The sequence below is a fragment of the Saimiri boliviensis genome, chromosome 17, assembly GCF_048565385.1.
Source record: "Saimiri boliviensis isolate mSaiBol1 chromosome 17, mSaiBol1.pri, whole genome shotgun sequence".
Lineage (NCBI taxonomy): Eukaryota > Metazoa > Chordata > Mammalia > Primates > Cebidae > Saimiri > Saimiri boliviensis.
In genome coordinates this window covers 45,934,849-45,953,746 of record NC_133465.1, presented here as the reverse complement: position 1 = coordinate 45,953,746, position 18,898 = coordinate 45,934,849, and the positions used below count along the sequence as shown (strand labels likewise).

Genomic DNA, 18,898 nt, shown 5'->3' with positions numbered 1-18,898 from the left:
AGTGGCCAACGGATCATTTGTACATGTATCAAATTCCCAGATGGAAGGCCATGTCAGAAAGGTAGAGGCAGCAGCAGGAGAGCTCAGGGTCACTGGCTCTCAGATCATTCATATCATACATGGTTTACATTTCAGGTATTTGCTTAAGTTATAAAAGTACAGCAATCTCCCAAACAAATCAAATGAGAACTTCCCCCTTTCCCTCAAAACTACCTCAGCCCCAAGCATCCACTTTCAAAGTAGTCAACGCTATAATGGTGCCCTCTGGTGTCTCAGTCACAAATTGCCATTTAATGGCACCAAACCAAACCCAGAAGACTCTTGATTAACCAACCATATGAACTAATTTATCTAAGACTGGAAAAAATGTGTTTAGATGAAAACCCAACCCCAAACTAAGGCATCTTGAAACAAGTGGTTTCATCTAAGGACCACAAAGACTGTGGGACAGTCTAGGAAGAAATTTTCACTTACTTTTGAAAGCATGAGCGCTCTTGAAATCTAATTGCTTAAAAAGACAAAGAATACAACTTGAAAATAAATATATTCACAATCTGTAGTTACAGTCTCCTTACAACCCCAGTGCCCTTGGAGGTGCCCAAGAAACTCAAAGAGCCTTTAAAATGTCACAATGTCGTAGTATCTGCGCTGTGAACATAGTATACTCTGAAAATAAATAAATTCTTTAACCAGTGTCCTCCAAATCTCCACGTGGACTTGCTTAATTTTCCTGGATCATTCTTTTACATTCTTCTTACCCTAACCTCAAAGTTCTGAACAAAATACACTCATGGCTAGGGGCGGTGTTTCACACCTGTAATCCTAGCATTCTGGGAGGCCGAGGTGGACAGATAACTTGAGGGTCAGGAGTGTAAGACCAGCCTGGCCAACATGGTAAAACCCCATCTCTACTAAAAATACAAAAATAAGTCGGGTGTGGTGGTGCCCACCTGTAATCCCAGCTACTCGGGAGGCTGAGGCAAGAGAATCACTTGATCCCAGGAAGTGAATGCTGAAGTGAGCCAAGATTGTGCCACTGCACTCCAGCCTGGGCAACAGGGCGAGACTCAGTCTCAAAAAAACAAAAACAAAAACACACTCATATTTGAACAAACAAAGAGGTAAATATAAACACATTTCAGATCTGTACACTTGTAAGCACACTGGCTAGAGATACACAGTGGTAGAAGCAGTGAATGTAATTAAAAAGGATCTACCTGATCGCTTTTTTTTTTTTTTTTTTTTGAGACGGAGTTTCACTCTTGTTACCCAGGCTGGAGTGCAATGGTGCGATCTCGGCTCACCGCAACCTCCGCCTCCTGGGTTCAGGCAATTCTCCTGCCTCAGCCTCCCGAGTAGCTGGGATTACAGGCACACGCCACCATGCCCAGCTAATTTTCAGTATTTTTAGTAGAGACAGGGTTTCACCATGTTGACCAGGATGGTCTCGATCTCTTGACCTCGTGATCCACCCGCCTCGGCCTCCCAAAGTGCTGGGATTACAGGCTTGAGCCACCGCACCCGGCCTAGTTTTTGTATTTTTAGTAGAGACGGGGTTTCACCATGTTGACCAGGATGGTCTCGATCTCTTGACCTCGTGATCCACCTGCCTCGGCCTCCCAAAGTGCTGGGATTATAGGCGTGAGCCACGGCGCCCGGCTACCTGATCACTTTTAAAGGTAAAAATAATAAGATCTAAAGATATTATTCTGTGCTGATATTAAAGAATCTATAGATTAAAATCCATTGGTTTCAAGTAAAAAAGGTCATATTTGTTTTCAGACCTGAATGTGTAAAGCACTAAAATGAAGACTGTAGCTCTCTAAATGCCAGATAAATACTTTTGGGTGGGGTGTAAGATAAGAATTTAAGGCAATCCAGTAGCTAAGATATTTCCAATTAAAGCTTTATCTTTCAGAGCATGCTCTATTTCCTTCTCTTCAATCTTGAAAGACACCTGGAAAAAAGAGAAAAGGATTTTTCATGCTGGAGAACTCACAATAGCAAAGTTATCAGTACAGAAACTTCTAGCATATTAAACTTTTCTCACAAGAGGCAAGAAAGCTAAACACTTTTTTTTCCAATAGCCTGAAAAAATATTTATACCACACTCCCATCTTTACACACCTTAAACCTTAGCTGACAAAAAATGACTTAACTATGGTCATCTTGTGTAACAGTAAACCTTTACTTTAGCATCACTCTACAAAATAGGACAATTAAAAACACTGTCACAAAAAAGCAGTTGTACCTTTGTCAAGCGGGTTTCCTTGTTTTTCTTTAATCCTAAAATGCCCCTGGCCTCCAAGAGCCCTGAAAGTGACAAACACTCTGACTGGTCCACAGCCGCCACCTGCTGTTTGCGACATACTTTGCTATAGGCTTCATATAACTGGGAGGAAACAAGGGAGAACAAACGCTGCTTAAAAGTCACATTGCTTATAGCCTTTAATCATTTAAGAAACGTGAGTCTGAGTTAGCAAAAAACTTATCTGAATACCCTATTTTTTCCTCTTTTCAATAAAATCCTTAAAGTCATTCTGTAGACATTCCCAAAAGCCTATACAGTAATGTAGGAAAGGGGCTTTATATATACCAGAGAGATGCAGAAATGAAGGGGAGCATGGGGAAAGATAAATGGTAAACTCTCAACCACAACCCAAGGAAAATAGGTGCCTTTTATATAGCACCAGTATTTTTTTTTTTTTTTTCTTGAGACAGCGTTTTGGTCTTGTTACCCAGGCTGGAGTGCAATGGCGCGATCTCGGCTCACTGCAACTTCCGCCTCCTGGGTTCAGGCAATTCTCCTGCCTCAGCCTCCTGAGAAGCTGGGATCACAGGTATGCACCACCATGCCTAGCTAATTAATTTTTTTCTTTTAGATGGAATCTTGCTCTGTTGCCCAGGCTGGAGTACAATGGCGCAATCTCAGCTCACTGCAACCTCCATCTCCTGGGTTCAAGCAATTTTCCTGTCTCAGCTTCCCTAGTAGCTGGGATTACAGGCGCACACCACCACGCCCGGCTAATACTGATAACTATTGTACTGATAGCTGTTTCTTTTTTGTATTTTTACTAGAGACAGGGGTTTCACTGTGTTCCCCAGGCTGGTCTCGAACTCCTGAGCTCAGGTAATCCACCCTCCTCGGCCTCTCAAAGTGCTAGGATTATAGGCATGAGTCGCCGTACCCGGCCATTACCAGTATTAATTCTTACTGTTAAAATCCATTTTAAATTCCTATCAGCTAAAGTATCATAGGCCTTTTGGAAAATATCTGCTCTGCAAAGCAGATTCTCATCTCTACCTCTGCTCCATCTGCTCCATACCAACTTACCTTCCCCAGAGTGACCTCTTTGATTTTCAACTGTCTGATCAACAGCATCAAAGAGCAGACCAAGATCTTCTGCTGAAGAGGGAAGGAATCCTGTGCTGCTTCTTGGCTCAAGGTCATCCTGTTACCATCAACTTCTGAAATGACTTGGGATATATGAATAAGACCAACCCTCTTGGGAATCAAAGGCTCAGAAGGTGATTTACCTATAAAGTAATTAAGTCAAGCTTAATTCGATTTCTAAAATATTGTGTGTGTATGTATAATGAAACAAATGATACTAAGTTTAAGCTAAAGGAATTTCAAGTACAGTCACATGGTGGCAAAGCAGAGGTTCCAACTCTCTAACCAGAGGCCAAAGGATGAGAGATAATGCTATTCTCTCAAAGACGTCAAAGTAATGTGGATGACTTGAAAATTAGGGTTACCCTTTCTCTGGGCCAAATAGTGAGTTACTTCGTCCTGTGGAATGTAATTTAATGTCAGAGGGACAAAACCTACCTCATGAAAGGACCAGACAGAGAACGACTGTATTCCTTTTTTTAGGGGCATGGGGAACAAGATCTCTGTTACTCAGGCCGCAGTGCAGTGGCACTACCATGGCTAACTGCTGCCTTGACTTCCTGGGCTCAAGTGATCCTCCTGCCTCAGCCTCCTGAGTAGCTAGAACTACAGGTGCATGTCACCACAGCACGCTAGTTCCTGGTATCTAAGAGGTATAAGTACAGAACCTTGAAGCAAAGATAGTGACTGTGCCTGGTAACTAAGAAAGGAAAAAAAGGCCAGGCATGGTGGCTCACGCCTGTAATCCCAGCACTTTGGGAGGCCAACATAGGCACATCAGGAGGTCAGGAGTTCGAGATCAGCCTGCCTAACATGGTGAAACCCCATCTCTACTAAAAATACAAAAAATTAGCCAGGCATGGTGGCAGGGACCTGTAATCCCAGCTATTCAGGAGACCGAAACAGGAGTGTCACTTGAACCTGGGAGGCAGAGGTTGCAGTGAGCAGAGATCATGCCACTGCACTCCAGCCTGGGCAACAAGAGCAAAGCTCTGTCTCAAAAAAAAAAGAAAGAAAGAAAGAAAAGAAAAGAAAAAAAGTTAGAAAATGAGCCGGGCGCGGTGGCTCAAGCCTGTAATCCCAGCACTTTGGGAGGCTGAGGCGGGTGGATCACGAGGTCAAGAGATCGAGACCATCCCGGTCAACATGGTGAAACCCCGTCTCTACTAAAAATACAAAAAAATTAGCTGGGCACGGTGGCACATGCCTGTAATCCCAGCTACTCAGGAGGCTGAGGCAGGAGAATTGCTTGAACCCAGGAGGCGGAGGTTGCAGTGAGCCGAGATCGCGCCATTGCACTCCAGCCTGGGTAACAAGAGCGAAACTCCTTCTCAAAAAAAAAAAAAAAAAAAAAGTTGGAAAATGACCTAATATTTTGGATTGAATGTGTGGCTAAATGTGGAGAGTAAAGTCACTGCCATATCAGTCCTTCAGATGGCCTCCCCAAATGACCTTTGAGGTTTGGTTCACTTGCCCAAGCTGATCAGCAATACAGCCAATACTTAAGAAAATGTCACTGGGTATGCTGCAGATAGCACCATCTTTTTTTTGGGTAATTTTTGTAGAGATGGGGTTTCATCATGTTGCCAAGGCTGGTCTTGAACTCCTAAGCTCAAGCAATCTGCCCTCCTTGGCCTCTCAAAGCACTGGGATTATGGGAGTGAGCCACCAAGCCTAGCCAGATATCATCATCTTAATAAAAGCCAGGGGTTGGGAAACTGCCAATAAGCTGCATAAGTCTATATCCTTAGCAAACTACTGTAGGAACAGAAAGCAAAATACTGCATGTTCTCACTTCTAAGTGGCAACTAAATGATGAGAACACATGGACACCTAGAGGGAACAACACACACTGGGGCCTATACGAGAGTGGAGGGTGGGAGGAGGGAGAGGATCAGGAAAAATAACGAATGGCTTGAGCTCAGGAATTCATGACCAGCCTGGGCAACAAGGTGAAACCCCACCTCTACTAAAAATACAAAAAAATTACAGGGCATGGTGATATGCGCCTGTGGTCCCAGCTACTCAGCAGGCTGGGGTGGGAGGATGGCTTGAGCCTGGTAAGAGGAGGTTTCATTGAGCTGAGACCACACCACTGCACTCCAGCCTGGGTGACAGAGTGAGACCCTGTCTCAAAAGAAAAAAAAGACTATGGTCTCATTGTTTGGAGATGCATGAATTGCAAGACAGAGAGATGTGATCTGTAACAACTTTTGCCTGAAGTTACTACCTGAATCATTTGCAGTTGCCCCATAACAATTTACTTCTATATTTCATTACCACAGAGGGATGCAGCAGAGGACTAATGGAGAAACCAGAGATCACAGATCAAGTAAGAGAATCTTAAAGCTCAAAGGAATTTCGAAGTCTATTTTTACTCCCTACCCAATGTCTGAGTTCTGTCTAAAACAATCTCAATGAGTGGCATCTATCCAGCTTTTGTCTGAGTATCTTCAATGCTGGAGAACCCACTATGTTTCAAGGAAGCCCAGTTAGTACTAGTTATTAGAAATTTTCTTCTTATATTTAGTTGAAGTCAATCTCCCTATAGCTTTCTGGAACTATTAAAAGCCAATCTCAATCTGGTGTGGTGGCTCATGCCTGTAATTCCAATGCTGTAGAAGACCAAGGCAGGAGAATCACTTCATCCCAGGAGTTTGAGACCAGCCTGGGCAACATAAGGAGACTCCTCCACCCAATGACTCTACAAAAATTTTAAAATTAGCAATAGCGAGGCCGGGCGCGGTGGCTCAAGCCTGTAATCCCAGCACTTTGGGAGGCCGAGGCGGGTGGATCACGAGGTCAATAGATCAAGACCATCCCGGTCAACATGGTGAAACCCCGTCTCTACTAAAAATACAAAAAATTAGCTGGGCATGGTGGCGCGTGCCTGTAATCCCAGCTACTCAGGAGGCTGAGGCAGGAGAATTGCCTGAACCCAGGAGGCGGAGGTTGTGGTGAGCCGAGATCGCGCCATTGCACTCCAGCCTGGGTAACAAGAGCGAAACTCCATCTCAAAAAAAAAAAAAAAAAAAAAAAAAAAAAAATTAGCAATAGCTGGAACTGGGGAGGCTGAGGTGAGAAGAGGATTGCTTGGGCCTGGGAGGTTGCCACTGCAGTGAGCCATATCACACCAGCCATAATCGCATCACTGGACTCCAGCATGAGAGACAGAGCAAGACCTTGTCTCACACAAAAAAAGAAAAAAAGAAAAAAAAAAAAAAAAAAAAGCCAATCCCACGCAATCCAGAAATCAAAAGATAGAACTTACAACCTCTTTACCTTTTTTAGTTATATTTGTGCTAGTGGTGCTCACAGGGGCCAGTGACAAGCCTAAATGTTACTGGTGGGGAAAAAGGAGGGGAAAAGGGAATAATCTGAAAAATTGAGGAGGAGGAAGAAACCAGTATCTAAGTCTATACATTGGCATATATTGCCTACTATTAGCCTAAGCACTAATTTTGGCTACTTCTGAAATTATTATTATTATTATTATTTTTTGAGACGGAGTTTCGCTCTTGTTACCCAGGCTGGAGTGCAATGGTGCGATCTCGGCTCACCGCAACCTCTGCCTCCTGGGCTCAGGCAATTCTCCTGCCTCAGCCTCCTGAGTAGCTGGGATTACAGGCACGCGCCACCATGCCCAGCTAATTTTTTGTATTTTTAGAAGAGACAGGGTTTCACTATGTTGACCAAGATGGTCTTGATCTCTTGACCTCGTGATCCACCCGCCTCGGCCTCACAAAGTGCTGGGATTACAGGCTTGAGCCACCGCGCCCGGCCTGAAATTATTTTTAATTTTGGCAAATTGATGAAAAAAAGAACTTCATGCAAAACTATAATGCCAGAAACAATTTTACTAATTCCCAACCAGTGTAGGAGTCAAAATCTTACTATTCTGTTTATAAAGACTACCACTGGATATCAAATACTGTAAGATATGTAGTTCATGGCCATTTACATTTGCCACAACCAAAACAAGGCTGAGGGAATGGAAAATTAATTTTGTCATTTATGATAGTGTGCAGCTTACTGTAGCAATATGATCTTTTTACCTCTACTCTCTAGACTTGTTTAAATGCTTGAGATAGATAGATAAATAAATAAATAAATAAATAAATAAATAAATGCTTGCGATATCCCAAGTTGAACTTATAATTCTTTTTCTTCTTATTATTTTTTGAGACAGAGTCTCACTCTGTTGCCCAGGCTGGGAGTGCAGTAGCTCGATCTCAGCTCACCGCAAACTCCGCCTCCCCAGCTCAAGGGATTCTCCTGTCTCAGCCTCCCAAGTAGCTATGACTACAGGTACACACCATGCTTTGCTAATTAATTTTTTTTACTTTAAACCCTGGGATACATGAGCAGAAGATACAGATTTGTAAAATAGGTATACATGTGCCATGATGGCTTGCTGCACTAATCAACCCATTATCTAGGTTTTTAAGTCCTGCATGTTCTCCCTTCCTTTGGGCCCCACCCCCAGCAGGCCCCAGTGTGTGATGTCCCCCTCCCTGTGTCCATGTATTCTCATTTTTCAACACCCACTTACAAGTGAGAACATGCAGTGTTTGGTTTTGTTCCTGTGTTAGTTTGCTGAGAATGACTGTTTCCAGCTTCATTCATGTCCCTACAAAGGACACAAACTCATTTTTTTTTTCCTTTGAGATAAGAGTCTTGCTCTGTCATCCAGAATGGAGTGAAGTGGCACGATCTCAGCTCACTGCAACCTCTGCCTCTGAGGTTCAAGCAATTCTCCTGCCTCAGCCTCCTGAGCAGCTGAGATTACAGGCATGGAACACCATGCCCAGGTAATTTTTGTATTTTTAGAGACGGGGTTTATCTATGTTGGTCAGGATGGTCTAAACTGATCCACCCTCCTCAGCCTTCAAGTGCTAGAATTACAGGCATGAGCCACTACACCCAGCCAACTCATTTTTTGTGGCTGCAAAATTAATTTTTTTTTTTTTTTTTTGTAGAAACGAGTCCTCACTACATTGCCCAGGCTGGTCTCAAGCCATCCTCCCACCTTGGCCTCCCAAAGTCCTGGGATTACAGGTGTGAACCACTGCATGGGGCCTCACAGTTCTTTTACCCAATTCTCCATTATTTATCAGGCTTTGCTTTCACCTATATTGAGACCTAAAGTGCACTCAACATAAGCACCCAGAGAGCTGATCCAACCTCATTGTCTACAATTTTCATTTCTAGAGCTTGAAAAGAAAACTCACTCTGTCCTAGCCATTTACACAATACCTTGGGAACTCATTTCCAGTAATGCATGAACTACAGTACTGGCAGGCAAGATTGAAATGAAGTAGATGAAACTGACTAAAAAAGACACACATAAAAATGGGTGAGTTTGGATTTAACTAAGTTCATTTCATCTTTCTACCTCTTTCCTCAGAAAAGCTAAGCTTCCAATTACAAAGGAAGACGGGAAGGAGATAAACTACTTACATTCAGACAGTGGTTTGAGAATAGTCTGGCTTTTGACATCTGACTCTACAATTTCAACAGCTCTCCTATAAAAAAAAATTTTTTTACATTAATTTAGTCTAAGCCAAACCAAACACCATACCAAACCACCACGCTCAAAAGCAGGCTCATTAATGAGTATTGCTCAAAGACTGCAACTATGAGCAACAGTCATATAGGCTAACACGATTTAGCCTATATACATCCTGTGTATAACTCTGAAATTATGATGTTTTGTAATTTTAAAGCCCCAAAATAAAACTGGGTTATTTCTCAGATAATGGGACTTAATTGCTTTCAAATAATTCATGGATGTCAGATTTGAGAAGCTTCTGTGATTTCCTCCTAATAGATGCCAAGTAGGTCATCGTACATTAAGCCAATGATAACATTTTGGGTGAGGAGAAAATGTCATGGTAGGAGAGGATATGTAGTGTGGGTGACTGACTAAAGGGAGCCAACACCACCCATACACACAAAACCTAAAAGGGATATCTTCCGTTATATATACATAGGATATGTGTAGGCTAAACCACACTAGCCTACATGACTATTGCTCATAGTCGCAGTCTTTACCCAAGTAGTTTGCTGATTAGAGGAAACTTTTAAATTCAGGATCATGCAATCTAGCAACAGGAAGAACTGACTCTCCCACTGCTCTCTCCAAAGTACTTTGCCCACAGGAAGCCATAAGCCAGACCTGGATCTTCTGCATGGCAATAGGGGAAGTTTGGACCAGCAGGCCAGCACAGCAAGTATCATTTTAATGGACCCAGTGTCCCTACTGGGAAGGAAGAAATTTCATCAGTCAGCACAGAGGCTTTCCCCAGCAGGAGGGACAGGGGGATGGGAAGGGAGAAAGAGGTCTAGAGTACAACTCTAGGGGACCACCAACTGGAGGGAAGAAGGGGTGCTGACAAAAGGAAAGGAAGAGGAAAAAGTCTAAAGGCAAAGATGGTTCAGGTCCATAAATAAACCTGCTTGAGATCAGCTAATGGAAAAGTAAACTGGAGTCTTTTTTAATACAAATGTAATTAACCAATCTATAATCACCACAGGGAGTGCCAACAACATCTCATTTGTTTCTCCCTCTGTAGGTAATGGACTGATAATGTTTCAGACATTAACACGGTAGAAATCCACAGCTCCCCACTGAGAAACAAGTCCTCCTTTCTGAGCGTAAAAAAGCAGCAGAACTGAGCCTCTTAAGCCACATTCACTTGAGTTACACGAGACAATTAACAGCATTTCTTTTTTTTTTTTTTAATAAAAGCAGCCAACAGTGTCATAACTCACCTGCAAACATCTAGCGCTTTTCGAACATCTCCTGAAACAGCAGAGACTTTGCGGGCACAGAATTGAATTGCAGCATTGTCCAGAACCTGATCTCTAGATACCTTCAGACAAGACATAGAAGATGACAGTTTGAACTATAAGATTCTAGCCAGGCGCGGTGGCTCAAGCCTGTAGTCCCAGCACTTTGGGAGGCCGAGGCGGGTGGATCACAAGGTCGAGAGATCGAGACCATCCTTGTCAACATGGTGAAACCTTGTTTCTACTAAAAATACAAAAAATTAGCTGGGCATGGTGGCGCGTGCCTGTAATCCCAGCTACTCAGGAGGCTGAGGCAGGAGAATTGCCTGAGCCTAGGAGGCGGAGGTTGCGGTGAGCCGAGATCACGCCATTGCACTCCAGCCTGGGTAACAAGAGCGAAACTCCGTCTCAAAAAACAAAACAAACAAACAAACAAAAACAACAAAAAACTATAAGATTCTCCCTCTGTAATTTAGGTCCCAAGCATATTTTCACATTTAACTCTAAACTTGATTGGCAACTCTTTAGGGTCAAAAAGATGCCTTTTTCTTCATAAATAATGGAGATGTTTGAGAGTTTTGACACATTTAAGCATTTTGTAGGGATATGGTAGAGGTTCATAAATGGAAAAAAAGCAATCAGAGCTGAAATTAGCAAAAATAAAAAAAATCTATTTAGTCACTTTCAAAAGAAAAAGTTTTTTCATAGGAACTATTTTTTAAAGGTCATTAAAAAAAGCACTTGAAGACCAGGTGTGGTGGCTCACACCTGTAATCCCAGCACTTTGGGAGGCCAAGGCAGGTGGATTACCTGAGGTCAGGAGTTCAAGACCAGCCTGACCAACATGGCAAAACCCCGTCTCCATTAAAAATAAATAAGTAGGGGCTGGGCGCAGTGGCTCAAGCCTGTAATCCCAGCACTTTGGGAGGCCGAGGCGGGTGGATCACGAGGTCAAGAGATCGAGACCATCCTGGTCAACATGGGGAAACCCCATCTCTACTAAAAATACAAAAAATTAGCTGGGCATGGCGGCACGTGCCTGTAATCCCAGCTACTCGGGAGGCTGAGGCAGGAGAATTGCCTGAACCCAGGAGGCAGAGGTTGCGGTGAGCCGAGATCGTGCCATTGCACTCCAGCCTGGGTAACAAGAGCAAAACTCTGTCTGAAGGGGGGAAAAAAAGAGAAAGCACTTGAGTGATTCCTCTAACTCTTGCTTTTATTTCAACACTGAGACACCCAGTAAATGAATGGAGTAGAAATTCACATAAAAGTGAATTTCATAGTCCTATGGACTATGGTCCATAGGAACTCCTTGCTCCATTAATAAAACAATCAAGGCAAAAATATTTTAGAACTATTGTTAAATTTTCCTAGCACAGGCAAATCCAAGGAACACATAATTTGGCAAAATAGTTGGCACTTACCTGATTAAGTCGATCTTGCAAAATAGTGACTATTTGATTTTTGGTATAAGGTGGGAAGTTCAACAGCTGTGGCTTACATTTTTCTCTAGCTTGAAGCCTAGGCAGAATTCTATCTGTGAGATCCAGGGTATTAGCAATGCCTAAGGAGGAGATCAACAACACTAACCATTGGTCAAATCATCCTAAAGGGGAAACTAAATGCTCTGAAACCTAAATAAATTTCCAGTTACAGAATCTAGCATTCTAATTGTTGCTTCCCACTTGTGTCCTACCCCATCCCAATAGATAAGAAGTATCTGCTAAGTAAGAGGTACAGTCATTTAACTTTCTTATTTTGACGAGGCACAAAGCTGGTTTAAGATAAAATCACTGATAAATAAGCTGAAAATATATACATATTAAAAAAGAATACTTTAGAACCACTATGTAACATTTTTAACAATTGAGCACTAACCAATCAGCACCAAGTGAGAATTGCTTAGCCATGGCCATTCAAACAGTGTGTACAATACATCCTGGCCTTTGCTGTCCAGTTGATCCATCTCGTCCAATACCAACACACTACATATAGAGAGAAACAGTTAGTATCCATATTCACCTTCTTAACCCTCCAATCTGTCTGATACAGGCTGACTTCAGGTCACTTTCCTAAAGCTGAGTACAGTTTAAGGATCATAATCTATCCTATCTCTAGTTACTGCTACAAGGATACCCCACAGCATCTATAAGTAATCCAGTTTAAAATTAGATGTATCTTCCTTCTCTTCTTCCCCTTTAAGTTTATGTAACTATCCTTCATAGAGCAAATATACAAAATGTTCTTTTTATGGGCAACAGACCTTGCAGATTTTCACAGAGCAACATGAAGCAGAACAATACTTACATCATGGGGCCTTTCTCTGCAGTCATATGTTTTTCTAATTTCCTCATCATGTCCTTCCCAGCTGGCCTGGATACCTCTTCCTGACAAATCTCCTGAGCAATAGCTGGGAATACAGCCTGGGCACTCCTCAAGGACATGCAATTCAGCATGATAGTTTTAAAGCCTTTCAGTTCCTTCTAGAAATAAAAAATGCAAACATCAGAGTTATTTTGGCCTCAGAAAATAAAAGATCTGATAGAGCCTAAAACGTCTTTGAAGAGCTAACAGCATGTAAGGAAGCTCTACTTTCATCTGGAAAGATTTAAACAATGAAATTATAAATGTCTTATTTGAAGAGACCGTCAATCTTATAATCTTCGTCTTTTTTTTAAGACAGAGTCTCACTCTGTCGCCCAGGCTGGAGTGCAGCAGCACAATCTCAGTTCGCTGTAACCTCTGTCTCCGGGTTCAAGCAATTCTCCTGCCTCAGCTTCCCAAGTAGCTAGGGTTACAGGGATGCACCACATACCCAGATAATTTTTGTATTTTTAGCAGAGAGGGGGTTTCACCATGTTGGCCAGGCTTGTCTCAAACTCCTGACCTCAGGTAATCCCCCCCTCCGAGCCCCCAAAGTGCTGGGATTACAGGTGTGAGAGCCACAGTGCCCACTCCGCTTTCTTAACTCTTAAAAATCAAGTGCCATCTGGGCCCAGTGGCTCACACCTGTAATCCCAGCACTTTGGGAGGCTGAAGCAGGTGAATTGCTTGAGCTCAGTTCAGGACAAGTCTGGGCAACATGGTGAAACCCTGACTATAAATTTTAGCTGGGTGTGGTGATGCATGCCTGTAGTCCCAGCTACCCAGGAGGCTGAGGTGGGAGGATCACCTGAGCCCAGGAGGTCAAGGCTGTAGTGAGCCGTGATCAAGCCATTGTACTACAGCCTGGACAAAAGAGTGAGACCCTGTTTCAAAAACACCTAAGAGTCATTTTACCAACTGCATCATAATTCAGACTCTTAATGTACCTTGAGGTCTTGCAAAATTCGGCTTAAGCAGGCAGTTTTTCCAGTTCCAGGAGCACCGGAAAGGTAAAGGCTTCCAGCTTTTTTTTCACAGATGTGCTCCCTCAGGAAATTCTTGATGACATCCATCTCCCTTTCCCTGGCAGGCAGCCGATCCGGGACAGCTGTGTTCAGGACCAGCTTTGCTTGCTGGTAGCAAGTGCCTGTGCCAGATATAAAAGGTCAATTAGACACAACAGAAGGTGACTGAGAAGACCCACTGGGTGGTTTCATTTGGAATCATCAGCCTTGTTTACAATAGCTGCACTAGCAGTTGCCATGTAAGAACAAACCTTCTTGCTTGAATAGTCTCACACATGCAGATTCTTTCTCCAGTGGACATCTCTGCTCAGGACTTGTTGTGATCTCTTGACTTTTTCTAACTGAAGAAAGTATTTTCTTTTGGTGAACTTTGGCTTGTTCTCTTTTGCTAGGAGACTTAGTTGTCAGCTGATTGTCAAATACCAATCTTCGTCCCTTAAGTGTATGTAAGCAAGGGGGACCATTCTCTTTCTTGCCTTGCTTTGGTGGCGAACAAGGAGGTAAATGGGGAGTGTTGCATAGGTTGTCATCACCTGAAACATAATAAAATCAAAATGTAGTCACGCATAGCATTGGATAGTAAAAGGATGTGCAAGACCTCTGCCTCTCCCAGAAAGAGGCGAATTTCTACCTTCACCTGAACCACCAAAATAAAATGCCTTCTCACCTAGCAGCAAATATTGGCCACTAGATGGCATCACCACTCTTACTACAGCAGTCTCCTCATCCACCATTGTAGTTACCCCAGTCTGAAAATATTACATGGAAAATGCCAGAAATAAATAATTGAAAAGTTTTAAATTGCATGCTGTTGAGTACCATGATGAAATCTCTCACCATCCTACCCAGGACATGAAACATCCCTTCAGCCAGCATATCCACGCTGTATATGCTACCCACACACTAGTCACTTAGTAGCTGACTTGGTTATCAGATTAAAAATATAGGACATGTAGGGTTCAGTACTATCCTCGATTGTAGGCATCCACTGGAGTCTTGGAATGTCTCCCCTATGGATAAGTGGGGACTACTGCATTTAGTAGAAACCAAATGGGTTTTAGTGGGATGAAATTGTAAAACTGGTTTGAAACAGGTTTTCTCAACCTTGGCACCACTGATACATAGGACCAAGTAATTCTTCGTTGTCAAGGAGCTGTCCTGGGCAATGTAGGATGTTTAGCAGCATCTCTGGCCTCTACCCATTAAGCCAGTGGCATCCCCCAGCTGTAACAACCAAAAATGTCTCCAGAAACAACCAAATCACCCCTCATTTAAAAACAAACGTTCCAAAACAAGAAAGAATTACCAACCACTGTTCTAAAACTAAGAAAAGGATGGAAAATATCCAGCATGTCACCTTTTTGTTTCTTTTAATTTCACAAATAGTGAGGTACGTTTCATAATACCTTGTAACAACAAAGACAGAACTAACTTCAGTATTAAGGAATTAAAGATTAAACCTATTAAGTCGTTCAGAAAGTGACCTCAGTAAGCAGCTTAACTCTGGAGTTCAGTAAGCAGTTAGTAACCATTCTGAAAATAACTAAATAAAGAGTAGTCCTAGGCCAGGTGCGGTGACTCACGCCTGTAATCCCAGTACTTTGGGAGGCCAAGGCAGGCAGATCGCTTGAGGCCAGGAGTTCAAGACCAACCTGGCCATCACTACAACCAGTGAGCTAAGATGGTGGCAGTGCACGCCAGCCTTGGCAAAAGAGCAAGACTTTGTCCAAAAAAAAAAAAAAAAAAAAAAAAAAAAAAAAAAAAAAAAGAGAGAGAGAGAGAGCTGGGAGTGGTGGCTCATGCCTGTAATCCTAGCACTTTGGGAGGCGGAGGTGGGTGGATCACCTGAGGTCAGGAGTTCAAGACCAGCCTGGCCATCATGGTGAAACCCCATCTTTAAAAAAAAAAAAAAAGGCTGGGTATGATGTCTGTAATCCCACTTTGGGAGGCCAAGGCAGATGGATCACCTGAGGTTAGGAGTTCAGAGACCAGGCTGGCTAACATGGCAAAACCCTGTCTCTACTAAAAATACAAAAAATAAAAATAAAAATTAGCTGGGCGTGGTGGTGGGTGCCTGTAACCCCTGCTACTTGGGACGCTGAGGCAGAAGAATTGCTTTAACTTAGGAGGTGGAGGTTGTAGTGAGCTGAAATCACGCCATTGCACTCCAGCCTGGGAGGCAACACAAGACTCTCTCTTTCTTGAGGTGGGGGGGGGAAAAAAAAGTCTTAACCGAACTTAGAAAGCTCCTTCAGGCGCGGTGGCTCAAGCCTGTAATCCCAGCACTTTGGGAGGCCGAGGCGGGTGGATCACGAGGTCGAGAGATCGAGACCATCCTGGTCAACATGGTGAAACCCTGTCTCTACTAAAAATATAAAAATGAGCTGGGCATGGTGGCACGTGCCTGTAATCCCAGCTACTCGGGAGGCTGAGGCAGGAGAATTGCTTGAACCCAGGAGACGGAGGTTGCGGTGAGCCGAGATCGCGCCATTGCACTCCAGCCTGGGTAACAAGAGCGAAACTCCGTCTCAAAAAAAAAAAAAAAAAAAAAAAAAGAAAGCTCCTTCAAAGGACACACATCTTATTGAGAAAAGAAAGGTCAAAAAGTGATGTAACAGATGGCTTACCCAGACGTTTCCTGGGGCTGAGAGGCAGGACTTTTACATGAGAACAGGGTACAGTTTGGACATTTGTCAGTTCTAGTTTGGTGTCACTAGAGTTTTTGGTTTTGTTCAATGCCCGAGACAGCTTCTTTTTTGGAAAACTGATTGTAGCCTGTGCCTGGGATCGGGTTTGAGGCATGATGGCAGCACAACTAGATACAAAAAATAACAGGAAAAGTCAATATGTAAAAGTGAAGGGAAAATAACTAACATGGAATTTATTTATACTGATGATTAACACTTATTTCCTAGGCAAATTGTGTTACCACAATATTTTGACATTCAGTTCTGCTTCACATCCAATCGATACAAGAACAGCTGACATTTGTTGTCTGCCTACTACGTGGAAGGCGCCGTTATAAGCACTTTATGTGCCAAGTCATTTTGTTTTACAACTGCCTTAGAGGTAGGTACTAGTATTAGCCTTTATTTTACAGATGCGAAAACTGAGATAAACAGTGGCCCAAAGTCACAGAAAAACAGCAATGTAACCCCAGGCGTTCTGGCACCAGAGTCCAAGTTTTTAGCCAATTGATAAATGCAATAAGAAGTTACCAGACATGGGCCGGGCACGGTGGCTCACGCCTGTGATCTCAGTACTTTGGGAGGCCGAGGCGGGAGGATCACGAGGTCAGGAGTTCGAGACCAGCCTGGCCAACATGGTGAAACCCCGTCTCTACTAAAATAATACAAAAAGTAGCTGGGTCTGGTGGCGGGTGCCTGTAGTCCCAGCTACTCGGGAGGCTGCGGCAGGAGAATCACTTGAACCCGGGAGGTGGAGTTTGCAGTGAGCCTATATCGCGCCATTGCACTCCAGCCTGGGCGACAAGAGACTCCGTCTCAAAAAAAAAAAAAAAAAAGTTACTTCAACGGATTTGTATGGAACTTCTAATTCCCTTCCTCCAGGCATGAGGGGTGTTTGATCACCAGGTCAGCCCAGCAGCCGCCACATTTAATCTCCTCTCCCAAGCCCTCACACTGCGGGTCAATCTTCTCTCAGTCTCTCCGCCCCTGCACCCAGTCCTCATTCGAAGCAGCTCTCAACGCACCCCAGAACATTTCCTTCCTCCAACTTCGAGCTTCTTCACACCACGCACAACTGCTGGAACTACCCCGAGGGCGCCTGCCCTTTCCCTGATCCCGACCTCAGACCTCCGGCGAGCTCAGCTCTTTTCCCCTCACTTCACCTCGCGCCTCGCCGGAACCCGCAGCCTTCCCCCAACTCCGCTGCCTCACAGATCGCAGGCCTCCTCCAGCAATCCCCTCCTTTCCACCTCCTCAGTGCAGGCTCCTTCTCAGGTCTCTCACACGCAGCCTCGGGGACTCACCACCACAAGCCCCGAACAAACTGCACACCAGCAGCAGCAAAACCCAGCCGCGCTCGCGCCAAATCTGAATTACCACAGCGTTCCAGCCTCCCGCCAAAGCCCAGTCTCGATTCTGATTGGCTGTGGTCACAGCGCTGTTCGCCTTGAGTACCGCCTCTTTTTTGCTTCCAATCCTGAGGAAGAGTTACAGCCAATGAGAGAGCCCCAAGTCTTTGAGTCACAGTGAGGCCACGCCCACTGAGCGGCGTAGGGTGGGAAAGAGAATCTACATCCGGGGCCTCAGTGGAAAGACGCGCGATTGCTGCAGGGCGACTCTGGGTAAGGCGGGACGGCCTCGCCGCAAAGCACGGCGGGAGGCGTAGTCTTTACTGTCGCGCGACTCTGCTTCCGCGCTCTTCCTTCGACTGGAAGTGTCAAGATGTGGTTCCCCTTCTCACTGGTACCCATTTGCATGGTCCCGATGAACTAGATTTTCAGTACTACTACATGATACCTACCGTTTGGGGAGCGGTTCTGTGCGCCAGGTATGATGCTAGGCACTTTACTTACCTCAACCCCGGAAGGCACAAAGCAAACCTGCATACAAGGTTAGAGGTCACAGCGTCTTGGTGACAGTGAAGAGCGTAGGATCCAGATCTCCTGATGCCTGAATTAGTGGTTTTTTTTGATAAAAGTTCTACACAGCTATATAAAGAAAAACTATGCTTCATCATAGTATCTCTTGATTTGTACTTCAAAGGTGAGAAACAGAGCCAACTCTTTGCTTTTATTTCGTTCAAAGTTAGATTATGTTCTATGCACCTTCTTACCATTAATCCACACTTCGTGGGGCGAGAATTATGACCCCTTAATTTTAAAATCTTTTATGGCGAAACACTAGGGTTTCAGAGCCAGAGAAACGGCTATATGGAAGAGGCAAGCTGAGCTTTTAATGAAAAATATAAATTAGAGCAGTAATTTGGAGGCCAGCTTCCAAAGCCAGTAACTCATCTAACCCTCAGGTTTTTTTAAAGGCCAGAACCCAATTCTAGGTCATGGTAAACATTTATCTTTTACCTCTCAGTAACAAATAAAACACAGCCATAAAGCCTAGAAAGAGGAAAGCAACAATATTACGATCACCAGTTAATTGGTACCTAGCTCATGAAGAGAGCCAATATTGAGGGCTTTGAGTGTATGCCAGAGAACGTGCTCAGTATTTTACCTACATCGCCTTAATTTTCACAAGCACCCCCACGAAGTTGAATTGGTGGTGTTTTGTGTGTGTGTGTGTGAGAGAGAGAGAAAGAGAGAGAAGAGAGAGAGACTCTCGCTCTGTCACCCAAGCTGGAG

The 18,898-nt window shown here is 43.8% G+C and overlaps 1 protein-coding gene across 2 annotated transcripts; it reads right to left on the bottom strand.

Moving 5' to 3' along the window:
• Positions 1 to 527: 527 nt before the first annotated feature.
• On the bottom strand, positions 528 to 17,627 carry CDC6 (cell division cycle 6). 2 transcript variants are annotated; one of them, XM_039476851.2, is made up of 12 exons: positions 17,567 to 17,627; positions 16,203 to 16,390; positions 13,827 to 14,108; positions 13,498 to 13,697; positions 12,494 to 12,669; positions 12,065 to 12,171; positions 11,611 to 11,750; positions 10,169 to 10,269; positions 8,855 to 8,919; positions 3,335 to 3,537; positions 2,252 to 2,392; positions 528 to 1,957 (listed from the first exon to the last, which is right to left on the bottom strand). In XM_039476851.2, exons 2-12 carry the CDS (start codon positions 16,375 to 16,377, stop codon positions 1,868 to 1,870), a joined length of 1,680 nt encoding a protein of 559 aa, XP_039332785.1. In that variant the 5' UTR covers positions 16,378 to 16,390; positions 17,567 to 17,627; the 3' UTR covers positions 528 to 1,867. The 2 variants fall into 2 exon arrangements, with proteins under 2 accessions (XP_039332785.1, XP_074244803.1); XM_074388702.1 differs by having other exon boundaries at positions 17,426 to 17,625.
• Between the last annotated feature and the right edge of the window lie 1,271 nt (positions 17,628 to 18,898).